The sequence below is a fragment of the Mesoplodon densirostris genome, chromosome 16, assembly GCF_025265405.1.
Source record: "Mesoplodon densirostris isolate mMesDen1 chromosome 16, mMesDen1 primary haplotype, whole genome shotgun sequence".
NCBI classification, from domain to species: Eukaryota; Metazoa; Chordata; class Mammalia; order Artiodactyla; family Ziphiidae; genus Mesoplodon; species Mesoplodon densirostris.
In genome coordinates, this window is record NC_082676.1 from 38740575 (window position 1) to 38753329 (window position 12755).

General features: G+C 35.2%; 1 protein-coding gene across 7 annotated transcripts in view; it reads left to right on the plus strand.

Moving 5' to 3' along the window:
- Nucleotides 1-12755, plus strand: part of GTF2I (general transcription factor IIi) — a 103853-nt gene that overhangs the window by 44797 nt on the left and 46301 nt on the right. For 3 of the 7 annotated variants that reach the window (XM_060079525.1, XM_060079522.1, XM_060079528.1), the window contains exons 9-11: nt 1093-1170; nt 10190-10249; nt 12275-12331. In XM_060079525.1, the coding sequence (XP_059935508.1) occupies nt 1093-1170; nt 10190-10249; nt 12275-12331 (195 nt within the window). The remainder of the gene's footprint in view (nt 1-1092; nt 1171-10189; nt 10250-12274; nt 12332-12755) is intronic. The other 4 variants (XM_060079526.1, XM_060079523.1, XM_060079527.1 and 1 more) reach the window with 2 other exon arrangements.

The following is a 12755-nucleotide window of genomic DNA, read 5'->3' on the forward strand; positions in this document are numbered from 1 at the left end:
ATGAGAAAGAGAGAGAGTAGGAACTGCAACCATTTGGTGAAATCAGCATTTCATTTCTGAAAGCCCCTCCTGTGTAACCCTTTGAGGCTCCCCAGCCAAGAGCTCTTTGTTTTTGAATATATGGGGAATATATCTTTATTAAGAATTCATTAAAGAATTAGTTAAGAATCTTGTTTCTTAAAACTTTTAATTGAAGTATAATGTATGCAAAGTGTAAGTGTATATATGCTCAATAAATAAAAAGTACACACACCTGTAACCTAACACTCATGGATAGAGAACATTAATAACACCCCAAGAAGGTCTTCTTCCCCCTCTCATTACTCCCCTCCCAAAATCAACTACTTGCTTGAGTGGGTTTTTTTTTAACCTAAGGCTTGTGCATTTTAATTTTTTTTCAGCTTTCTTGAGGGATAATTGACATTACTTGAGTTTTAACAACATAAATTTCTTTTCTCTAATTTTGACCTTCCTCTACATGGAATTGTAAAATATGCACTCATTTATATCTGGCCACAAAGGTGTACGTCAAATTACTTATCCTCATTGTGGGCAAAGTGTTATGCTGAAAGGTATGATTTGTTACCCTTGTTAAAAAAGGGATATATTAAGAGGGGGAAAAAAATTAATGTGTCTCACTATTAAAATGGTTATGCCATATTTACTCTGGAATAGTGAGTTATTAAAATTTATGTTTGCAGGTGATGTTCAGTGATTTATAAAAATATTTTAAATATTGAGTGAAAATAGAGTGTGACTAATTTTCTTTAATTGCAAAGATCAGAACTTGTTGGAGAACAAATTTAGCATTAAATAATCCCAGAATATTAGTAGTGTGGTTAAAACGACTACACTAGTAGTTGGTAGTACTATTAGTACTACCACTAGTACTACTAGTAATAGTAGTCTAGGTTGGGTTTTAGGTTATTTTTGTCCCCCTGACGCCTTGCAAACTTTTGTCTTTTGAAAGCCTTTAAAATATGTATGCATTATTCTGCATTATTAGGAGGGCAGAAGGGATTTCCCTATACTGTCTGAGTGCCCTGAAGTGTAATTATATAATTTAATGAGAAAACGAATTTGTTTTTACAGGCATTTCTCTGGAAATGGCAGCCGTGACAGTAAAGGAAGAATCAGAAGATCCTGATTACTATCAGTATAACATTCAAGGTAATACTGTTCAATACAGTTTTTCTTTCCAGAAGTTATTGGTGGTTTAAATTAAAATTCTTTAATTGCCCGAATTCCTTAGATACTATTTTATTGATTGGTCCTTTGGTCCTTGACTAGCATGTATACTTGTAATTTATCACTGGAATAAAATAGATTTCAAAAATGGGGCACTAAAGTAAACTCAGTTTACAGGGGAAATGTTAAATAATCATTAATATTCTTAAAAGGACAAGCAAAAGTTGTGGCACAATTTAGAATTCAATTTGAATTTTCAGTTATTTGCAAGGCATAAGAGGTCTTCTAAACCTTTAATATCACTGTGCAATAAAAATAACTTTGCGGGCCTCCCTGGTGGCGCAAGTGGTTGAGAGTCCGCCTGCCGATGCAGGGGATACGGGTTCGTGCCCCGGTCTGGGAGGATCCCATATGCCGCGGAGCGGCTGGGCCCGTGAGCCATGGCCGCTGAGCCTGCGCATCCGGAGCCTGTGCTCCGCAACGGGGGAGGCCACAACAGTGAGAGGCCCGCATACCGCAAAAAAAAAAAAAAAAAAAAAAAAAAAAATAACTTTGCATTATCACTATGTTAAAAATCTATAAAAGATAAGACATTAATTTTAGGTATTTATTATCTTGTTCTGTAGCTGCTTGATTATCAAGAGGGAATTAAAGGTCATAATTTCACAATGCAGTTTGCTTTTATGCTTTGATGGGTTTTAGTTTAGAAGAACATCTATAGTTCATGGTAAGTTTAATTTTTATAGATGCATAAAGTACATTAAACATTTAAACTATAAGATCTGATTGGTTTTATGTATATACCCATAAAACTATCTTCACTGCAGTCAAGATAAAGAAATGTCCATAACCCTCAAGTTCCCTTAAGTCTCTTTGTAATTCACAGCTCTCCCCAGCCAACCACCAATCTGTTTTCTATCATTTTAGATTAGTTTGCATTTTTAAGAAATTTATGTAAATGGAATCATCATAAAGTATGTACTGTTTTCTTGGGGTGGGGAGCTATGACTTCTTAAATTCCACATAATTGTTTTGAAATTTCATCCATAGTGTGGCATATATCGATGGCTAATTCCATTTTATTGCTGTTATTCCATTGTTCGGCTGTACCACAATTTGTTTATCCCTCTGTCTATTGATGGACATTTTGGTTGTTTCCAGTTTGGGGCTATTAAAAGTAAAGGTGCTGAAACATTTGTTTGGAAATACGCCTTCATTTCTCTTGAGTAGATCCCTAGAACTGGAATAGCTGAGATATATGGTAGGTATTTAAGCTGTTTTCCACTGTGCTTTTACTATTGTACATTTCCATAAGTGGGGACAATAGTTCTAGTGGCTCCACATCCTTATCAGCACTTGTATGGTCCGCATTATTTAGCAACTTCAGTGGATGTCTTGTGATACCTCTTTTTGGTTTTAATTTGCCTTTGCTTAATAGGTTTAGTTCATTTAAAAAGATAAGGCTTTATCAGTTCTGGAGTATTATAAGAAAGTTATGAATAAATTTGTTCTGTTTGTAATCATGTGAATATCTGTATACAGGTATTTGAATTTCATAATTTTTATTTGTCAGATTTGAATATTTTATTGCTTGTGATGTTAGTAATCACATGGCTAAAAGGTTGGGGTAATTCTGAGGATTTTTAATTAAAAAGTTAAAAATTTGGAAAATATTTAGCCTTTATAGCAGTTGTTGGTACCTTACTAACATATATTTAATTAATACTGTTTAGTAAAATCTTTTTAGCACATTATATTTAATTTTTAAAATAAAATGTCTGCCTTTATCTTTGGTATTGCCTTTTTTAGCTTTGCTGTTACTAGGCAGGATTATAGAAGCTTTTTTTTTCCCCCTTTGAAATAGGGAGTGTGAATGATTTAAGCAATAAGAGTGGAAATCAGATGTTTATAGAGGAAAAGATTGCTGAAATGATAATATTTTAAGTGCAGCTGAAGAAGGTGGGAGCCAGACTATTAGTTTTTCATCTAGGCTGAGAGATACAGTCCATGCAGTTTGGGTACTTCTCTTTTTTTTTTTTTTTTTTTTGCGGTATGCGGGCCTCTCACTGTTGTGGCCTCTCCCGTTGCGGAGCACAGGCTCCGGACGCGCAGGCCCAGCGGCCATGGCTCACGGGCCCAGCCGCTCCGCGGCATATGGGATCCTCCCAGACCGGGGCACGAACCCGTATCCCCTGCATCGGCAGGCGGACTCTTAACCACTGCGCCACCAGGGAGGCCCTGGGTACTTCTCTTAATAATTAAGCTTTGGCAATTCTTTGTATATTCTGAATGAAAGTCCTTTGTGATGTGATTTGCAAATAGGTTAATTTGATGGTGTCCAACTTACTGCTTTTTTTTTTTTTTTTTTTCCTTATATGAGTTGTGCTTAAGTATCATAGCTAGGAAATCTTGGTCTGACCCAGTGTCACAAAGATTTTTCTTCTGTGTTGTATAAAAGTTTTCATAGTTTTACATTTAGGTCTGTGATTGGTTTAGGCCTAATTTTTGTATAGTGTGCAGAATACCAGGTTCAAACTTAAGGCATACAGATATCCAGTTTTTCCAGTACCTTTTGTTGAAATGACTGTTCTTTTTTTTGTTTTATTTTGTTTAATTTATTTTTGGCTGCGTTGGCAGGCTTTCTCTAGTTGTGGCGAGTGGGGGCTACTCTTCGTTGTGGTCTGCGGGCTTCTCATTGGGGTGGCTTCTCTTTGTTGCAGAGCACGGGCTCTAGGCACGCGGGCTTCAGTAGTTGTGGTGCACAGGCTTCAGTAGTTGTGGCTCACGGGCTCTAGGGCACAGGCCCAGTAGTTGTGGCGCACAGGCTCAGTAGTTGTGGTGCACAGGCTTAGTTGCTCCGTGGCATGTGGGATCTTCTCGGACCAGGGCTCGAACCCGTGTCCCCTGCATTGGCAGGCGGATTCTTAACCACTGAGCCACCAGGGAAGCCCAACAACTGTTCTTTTTCTATTGTATTACCTTTACATCTCTGTCAGTTTTCTTGAGAATATTCTGTTACATTGATCTGTTTCTATCTTTTTCCAAAATTACATTGTCTTGAGGACTATAGTTTATATAATAAGTCTTAAAATTTTTAAAATCAGCTTATTGATTTGTTCAAAAAGCCCTGTGGGGACTTTTTTTTTTTTGCGGTACGTGGGCCTCTCACTGTTGTGGCCTCTGCCGTTGCGGAGCACAGGCTCTGGACACGCAGGCTCAGCGGCCATGGCTCATGGGCCTAGCCGCTCCGTGGCATGTGGGATCTTCCCGGACCGGGGCATGAACCCGTGTCCCCTGCATCGGCAGGCGGACTCTCAACCACTGCGCCACCAGGGAAGCCCGACTCCTTTTTTTTTAAGAGTGTTTTTTTTTTTTAAATTATTTTATTTTTGGCTGAGTTGGGTCTTCGTTGCTGCACGTGGGCTTCTCTAGTTGCGGCGAGCAGGGCTACTCTTTGTTGCAGTGCATGGGCTTCTCACTGCGGTGGCTTCTCTTGTTGCAGAGCATGGGCTCTAGGCACGCAGGCTTCAGTAGTTGTGGCACATGGGCTTAGTTGCTCCACGGCATGTGGGATCTTCCCGAACCCGGGCTCAAACCTGTGTCCCTTGCCAGTGCAAGGCAGGCGGATTCTTAACCACTGCGCCACCAGGGAAGCCCAAGAGTTTAAAAAAAATTTTTTTTTAAGTCTTTATTGAATTTGTTACAATATTGCTTCAGTTTTATGTTTTGTTTTTTTGGCCGGAGGCACGTGAGATCTTCTTACCTCCCCAACCAGGGATCAAACTCGCACCCCCTGCATTGGAAGGCGAAGTCTTAACCACTGGACCACCAGGGAAGTCCTTCCCCCTTCCCCCACCGTGGGGATTTTGATGGAGATTGTGCTGAATCTATAGACTAATTTAGGTTGAATATCTTAATACTGAATCTTCTGATTCGTGAGCATGATATATGTACCTTATCTATTTAGCTCTTTCTTGATTCCTTTCATCAGTGCTTTGTTTTCAACATACAGGTCTTGTACATATTTTGTAAGATTTATATCTAAGTATTTAATGTGTTTCAGTGTTATTGTAAACGGTGTACTGTTCTTTTACAGTTTCAGCTTCCAACTATTTATTGCTAATATGTAGAACTACAGTTGACTTTTACATACGGACCTTGTATCTTGTGACCTAGTTAAAAATCATTTATTAGTATAGCAACTCTTTGGGAAAAAATCTTTGGGATTTTATAAGTAGACAGTATTATTTCTTCCCTTTCATTTTCTTGTGTTAATTGCACCAGCTCTTCAACATTCCAGTGTCACGATGAATAGTAGTGAGAGTAGGCATCCTTACCTTGTTTGCAGTTTTAAAAGGAAATCTTTTCTCTGTGAAAGCTGTATGTTTTTTGTAGTTGCCCTTCATCAGATTGAAGAAACTTTCTTCAGTTCAGAGTTTGTAAAGAGTTTTTATGGTGATTGGATGTTGAATTTTGTGAAAGGTCTTTTCTGTATCTCTGGAGATGATTACATCATTTTTCTCGTTTAGTCTGTTAAAATGGTCATCAACATTAATTTTCAAATGTTGGTTCTGACTATTATCTCTTAAGAATATTTTCAAATGTTCTTAAGAGATATTAGTTAGAAGTTTCTTTTCTTGTAAATGTCCTTATTTGGTTTTGGTAATACTGGCCTAAGTGAATTGGGAAATGATATATTTGAAGAATTTTTTTGGAGAATTGATATTATTACATTTCTATATATTTTTGGTAAAATTTGCCTATGAATCCACCTGGACCTTGAGGTTTCTCTAATGGAAGGTTTAAAAATTTGCTCCATCTTTTAATTTTAAAATTTCTTTTAATCATTGTAGGTCTGCTCGGGTTATGTATTTCTTCTTGATTAAGAGTCGGCAGTTTGTGTCTTTTAAGGAATTTGTCTACTTTGTCTTAAGTTTTCTTTTTTTTAATTTTAACGTTTGCAGGGTCTGTAATAATTTAATTATAGTGATTTGCGTCTTTTTTTGGTTTGTTTCTTATTGGTCATTCTAGCTCAGAGCTTTGGCTTAAAACTTGGCAATGTTGACATTTTGATCAGACAGTTCATTGTTGTCAGTATCTGTCTTATGCTCTGCATTGTAGGATGTTTAGTATCCTCCCTGGCCTCTCCCTGCTAGATGTATACCAGTAGCATCTCCCTAGTTGTGACAATCCGCAACGTCTCCAGACGTTGCCATATGTCCCTTAGGGACAGTATCACTTCCAGTGGAGAACCATTGCTCTTACTCTAGAACTTTCTCAGTTTTTTTCTTTTTTCCTCAAAGATCTAGCTTCTACAAAATTTCAGTGATTTTTTTGCTCTTACGTTTCTTTCTTTCTTTCTTTTTGGTTGCTTTAATTTTAATTTGGTTTTATTTTATGTTTCTTAAGACGGGAGCTTAAATCATTGAAATATTTTCCAATGTGAGTACTTAATGCCATAAACTTCCCTCTTAAGCATTAGTTAACTGCACCCTATAAACTTTTTTTAAAATTTTCATTCATTTCAAAACATTTTCTAATTTCCCATTTGTCCTCTGGTTTACATAGAAGTGTAGTCTTTCCTTTTCTTTTCCTTTTTTTTTTGGGGGGGCGGGCAACACCGCATGGCTTGTGGGATCCTAGTTCCCTGTCCAGGAATCAAACCCAGGCCCTCGGCAGTGAAAGTGTAGAGCCCTAACCACTGGACCGCCTCGGAATTCCCTGTAGAAGTGTAGTCTTAATCTCCACATACTTGTGGACTTGTCAGGTAGCTTTGTTACTGATTTTTAGTTTATTTCCATTATGGTTGGAGAACATTCTTTGTATAATTTCAGTTATTTCAGCTTTGTTAAGGTTGCTTGACGGTCATTGAGGCCTGCTATATTTTTATTGGCATTTCTCTTTACTTCTATCCACTACAAAAGTATTGAAATCTCCAACTGCCTCTGTCTATTTCTCCTTCCAGTTCTTTCACTTTGCTTCATGCATTCTGAAGATCTGTTGTTAGGGGTCACTATGCTAGAAGCTCCTTTTCCCTTGGCCTCCTTTCCTGGCAGCCCCTATCCAGTGCAGACCGTTGTCCTGATTTGTAATAACCTAGGTTAGTTTTGTCTGTTTTTGTAGTTCATATAAATAGAATCCGTCAGCATGTATCAGGCTTCTTCTGTAAACATGTAATTTGTGAGACATTTTGTTTGGTGTACTTGTAGTTCGTTTATTTGCATTGCTGTACTGTACAGTCATCCTTTGGTATCCACAGAGGGATTGGTTCCAGGGCCACCCCCCAGTATCAAAACCCACAGATGATCAAGTCCCTTATACAAAACAGTGTAGTATTTGAATATAACCTACAAACACCCACCCCATACTTTATTTAAATCATCTCTAGATAACATAAATATCTAATACAATGTAAATGCTAAATAGTTGCCAGCATGCTGCAAATTCAAATTTTGCATTTTGGAACTTTCTGGGATTTTTTGTTCCCAATATTTTTGATCCATGGTTGGTTGAATCTGCAGAGGCTGAATGCAGGGATACAGATGGCTGGCTGTATTTCTAAAATGCTTTTTAAAAATATTTAAAACCCACAAACATAATATACATCTGCCCAGGTTTACTGAATCTTACATGATATAACATGTTAACTATGTTATTGACACCCTTCTTTAGGCCCTTCCAATTCCCATTTTTTTCTCTGTTCCTCCTGAGTTAACCGTTTTCTTGAAATTGAGGGTTGTCCTTCCTGATAACGATTTTATATTTTAAATGCATATACATTCCCACAGAAACGTCTTTGTCTGTGTATCCAGGCACCTATACATTTTATGTATTACATTTTCTGTTTTTAAGCTTGACTCAAATGGTATCATACCGTATATGTGTTTTGTATATGTTCTTGTGTGTCATTCAGTACAAGTTTTTGAGATTGACCTATTTTTGTCACGTACAGATTTAATACTATCATTGCGACAATTACCTGTGTGATTATACTGTAGTTCATGTGTTCATTCTTGCACTTAAAATCATTTATGTTTTCTTCCAAAACTTTCGGTATTCCAAAATAGACTTGGACAAATCTCTGTGTACCTGTCAGTTTTCCTCTAAGATGTTCTCAGATGTGAGCGTTGGGAAAGTGATTTGTCTGCAGTGACTGTTAGACACTCCGGGATTGTGCGGGTGAAGTGTGCTCCTGATCTTATGATGGAGTCCAAGTCATTTGCTATTATAACATGTATGGTTAAAAGTAAACAACATAATTTGGTAGTATAGTGATATGTGAAGGTATGCTGGGCAAATAGTAACCAAAAGAAACCAAGTTTAGTAATATTAGAGGCCAAAAAAGAAAATAAAAAACAAATATGAAGAGTAAGACTATATAATTTATATACTACTAAGTCATTAAGTTAATAGGATAATCATTAATTTGTATATACCTAACAGTGTAGCCTCAAAAGTCTAAATAAAGAATTGATATAATTTGATACAATTGATAAATTTGTAAATGCAGTCCATGTGGGAGATTTTAACAAATGATGAATGCTTATAAATGGTAAATAGAGTATTTGAACTCTGAAATTTACAAACTTAAGCTAGTTGTTGTATATCCAGAACTCTTTACCCAGCAAATAAATGTTTATTTACAAAACATGGATCTTTTACAAAAGTTGACTTTATATTTGTTCACAGGTAGCCTTAAAGAATTCCCCGAATATAATGTAATCAGTTAAATTAGAAGTCAATAATAAGCATGTTATTTAAAATAGAAATTCTATACAGTGGGAATCTTAAGAAATACACTTATTGACTTAAAGAGGACCTAATTAAAATAATTTAGAACAGAACAATATCGATAATGATACATAGCTAGACTTGTGGAAAAGCAGCTAAAGCAGTATTTAGAAGTCAGTTAGTACACTTAGCTATCATTTAATTTATTTCTTCTGTATATTTTTACCCAGGATCACATGACTAGAAAGCAGTGAATCTGGCATTTGAATTCAGGTGTCTTTCATTTATCATCTTGCTCTTAGTTGAGATTCCAAATACAAATAATTTTTCTATTTTCTATGAAATTATTTTCTTCTATGCTGTGTCCTTTACTTATAATGTGTAGTTTTGTGCCTCTTCGTGAAATCCGTCATGCATTTGCAAAGCCTTTCAAAAAGTCTTAGGATATTTTCCAAAAAATATTCAGAGGTAGTGAAGTGGTTTGTATTCATATTAATGCAAGGACATGTTTATGTTAAGTAGTCATTGAAAACACAATGTTTTGTTCTCTTTTAAATCTATGACTTTCACTAAAAGCATAATACATGCAGATGTGTTGTCAAAATCTATAGCATTCTGTGAAGGTTTAATTAACACAAAATAAGTTGTATGTTAATAATTGGGAAAAACCAAGTTAAGTTATTAAAAAGTGTTTATGGATCTTCAGGAAGGGAGGATTCTGAATTAATTGTTTGTCATGTTTCTATTTCAGTGGAGATTCAAGCTTATTGATAGGTTAATTGTGTTATTTTAGAGATTCTAAGGAAGGTGTAACAATTTGATTCTGCATTTTTCTTTAGTATGACAAAACATTAAGTCAAATATTTGGCAAGGAAGAAACAAATGCACCTTGTAAGATATATCTGCACTTATAATCTGTATGAAGTAAAAGTTGCAGTTTGCTGTCATGAACATTACCCATATCCACCATTTTAGACATATTGTTCCCATTCAATTCATGTGGAGTTAGTCATTTTCAAAATTTCTTTTGACTGTCTATATATGAGTTTATCTGAATACACCTTTTCCATTCACTAAGACCATAAATTGACACCATTCATTTTGTCAGTCAGTCTTTTTTTTTCTTTTCTTTTTTTTTTTTTTTTGTTTTGCCTTTTTTGTTCATGAAAAGGCTGTATTATTCCATATCTCTCGCCCAAATTTGTTTGCTGAAGTGACCCAAAATACATTTTTGGGATTACTTTTGAAGTATTATCTTTGTATCCCAAAGCAGGCCCTTCTGAAACTGATGATGTTGATGACAAACTCCCCCTTTCGAAGTCTTTGCAAGGTATAACTTTTTCACTTCCATTTTCCCACATACTGTTCTTATTTAATGTTTCTTTATATTGGACAGACTGTGTTTTAGTATTTATATCTGTATTATTACTTTTCTAAATGGAAAAGGAAAAAGAAATGTATTGGCCTTTTTTTTTAAACATATAAATGAACTTCACAAGCAACAATTTTTCAAAACCAATTTTCCCTTTTGTGAATCTAGTAATGAATCTCGAAATGGGTACATGACACACTTTCATATTTAAGGTAAAGTACACATTTATACCTTATATCAGAATAGTCAGAAATAAGGCTTATATTGCATAGTTAGTAATGTAAATATCAATAAGGTCATGTTGATACTTCGTTTTTAGAAAGGTTGTAAGATATCATTTGTAAATCCCTAAGTTTATTGATTGAATACCTCTTTGGGAATTTCTGTGTAGTGTTCCCTAACTTGATGATCATAGGCTATTTGTGCTGGCTTTTACTTTACTTCTGTCTATTCTGGCTTTTAGCTCATAAGATTTATTTTATTTAGCTTTACTTTTAAAATAAATGTAATTGCTTATTTTAGATTTTTAAAGAACAAAAAGTACACGTAGAATCATTGTTTACGTGTACTCTTGTAATATTCTGACCGGGTGGGACAATCACCTTAATTTTTCTTATTCTTACCCAATCTTGCCTTTTTAAGTACTGGCCTCTTCTCCCTTATCTCTCATTGTTTTGACCTCACATTTTTGTTTTCTTTGGCATTATAGTCAAAGAACCCAATGCTCCATAAATTCAAATGTTAACGTTTAATTGGGGGTGGGGGCTGTGTGTTGAGAAATCGTATTTAAGAAGTTAAATAAAGAAATAATTCATGGCTACAGATTTATAGATTTATCTAGTGTTTTGAGCTCAGGTGAGTTTTCAGAATATGAAATAAGTGGAAAAGAATCCCAAGATAATTATAGCACCATAAAGTTAGACATTGAAAACCAAAAACATTTTGTCTTTGCATGGCACTTTAAATTCAAAGGTGCTAGGCAGTGCATGACAGTGTTTGTAGTCAGTGCTCTTTAAAAATCAAGATAAAGTGTATTTGAAACCTGTGTCTGGGAATTGAACCTTTAGTGTAGTTTCTTTAATTAGTTACCAATGGATGACAAAATAGACCTGATTTTGCTTCCCCTCCCGCTTTGTGCTTTATTCTTCCTTATAGGTAATATATTTTTATTTATACACGAATGCAGTGATTTTCAATCTTTTCTATGTTAGTAGCTCATACATTTAAGGACAGAGGATAAATATTCTGGGGCAGTTTGGGCACTTGTCCTAATTGGCTCTCTTGGGTTTTAGATTACTTCTTTCCTATTTATGAGTATAGCTTCTTCTCTGGTAGGATGAGCCTGTTTACCTTTTGACTGCCTAACCTGATACATTGCTTTATGTTCCAGTTTTTAGAAGCAGGCAGATTATATTACCTGAATTAAAATGCTTTTGAGACTAAAGGTAGTATCTTAAGTTTTAACTTATGAGTTTCCTTTAAGTGCAACTTTGATTAAATAATGGGGATTGAGTTTCCATAGCTTCCACCATAGTAAAAATGGAAAGCAGGAAACATTTCACAGCCCAACCTGAACTTGTTTATCTATCCTTGATAGAGTCTATGAACAAAGAAGAAATTTACTCTGATGTGTGTTTTTGTGTGTGTGTCATTGACAGATGAGCATGGCACTTTGAAACATACTATTCTACTTCTCAAATTCTTACATCTATCAGTAATTATATTGTGCAGTTCCAGTAACTAATAGTAAATCCCCAAACCTACTTCGGTTTAATCTATATATTTACGTTTTAAAATAATTTTTTGAGCTTTCATACAGAAGTGTTACATGTTTTTCTGAATTAGATAACATTGTTTGTATTAACTGCTAAGGAGTTAAGGAATCAGTTTGTATTCGTGTTATTATTTGCATTGTTACTTAGTATCTCTTCTTCCAGTATCAGTCTTTATTGGTTTATTATATGTGGTATATTTTCTTTTTAGGAAGCCATCATTCTTCAGAGGGCAATGAAGGAACAGAAATGGAAGTACCAGCAGAAGGTTAGATACAGGGATTTTTACTTTGCTGTATTTGTATTATGTTGTTCTGTACTATAGAGAATATTATCCTTAAAGCACCTTATTTGGAAATGAAATGATGATTGTTATGGTATGCCTTCTTAGCCAACAGGTTGTGTTTTTAGTCCTAAGATGATATTTAATATACCTCTTTTACTGTACTGAATAATAAAGCATATGGGGAGGAAAACTTAAGTGGTAAGTAAAACTCTTCATGATGCAAAATGCTGCCCATTTTTTCTTGGTCATTTTTTGCCATATTTTGAAAGAATGGTTTTGATAGTTAGAATTAAAATTATTACAGGCTCTGTTCATATTTCATTTTAAAACATACTATTAGTACCATTTTTTAAAGTAGGGTCATGTATTCTTCATACGATTAATGAAAGAAAGATCTCCTCTTGGC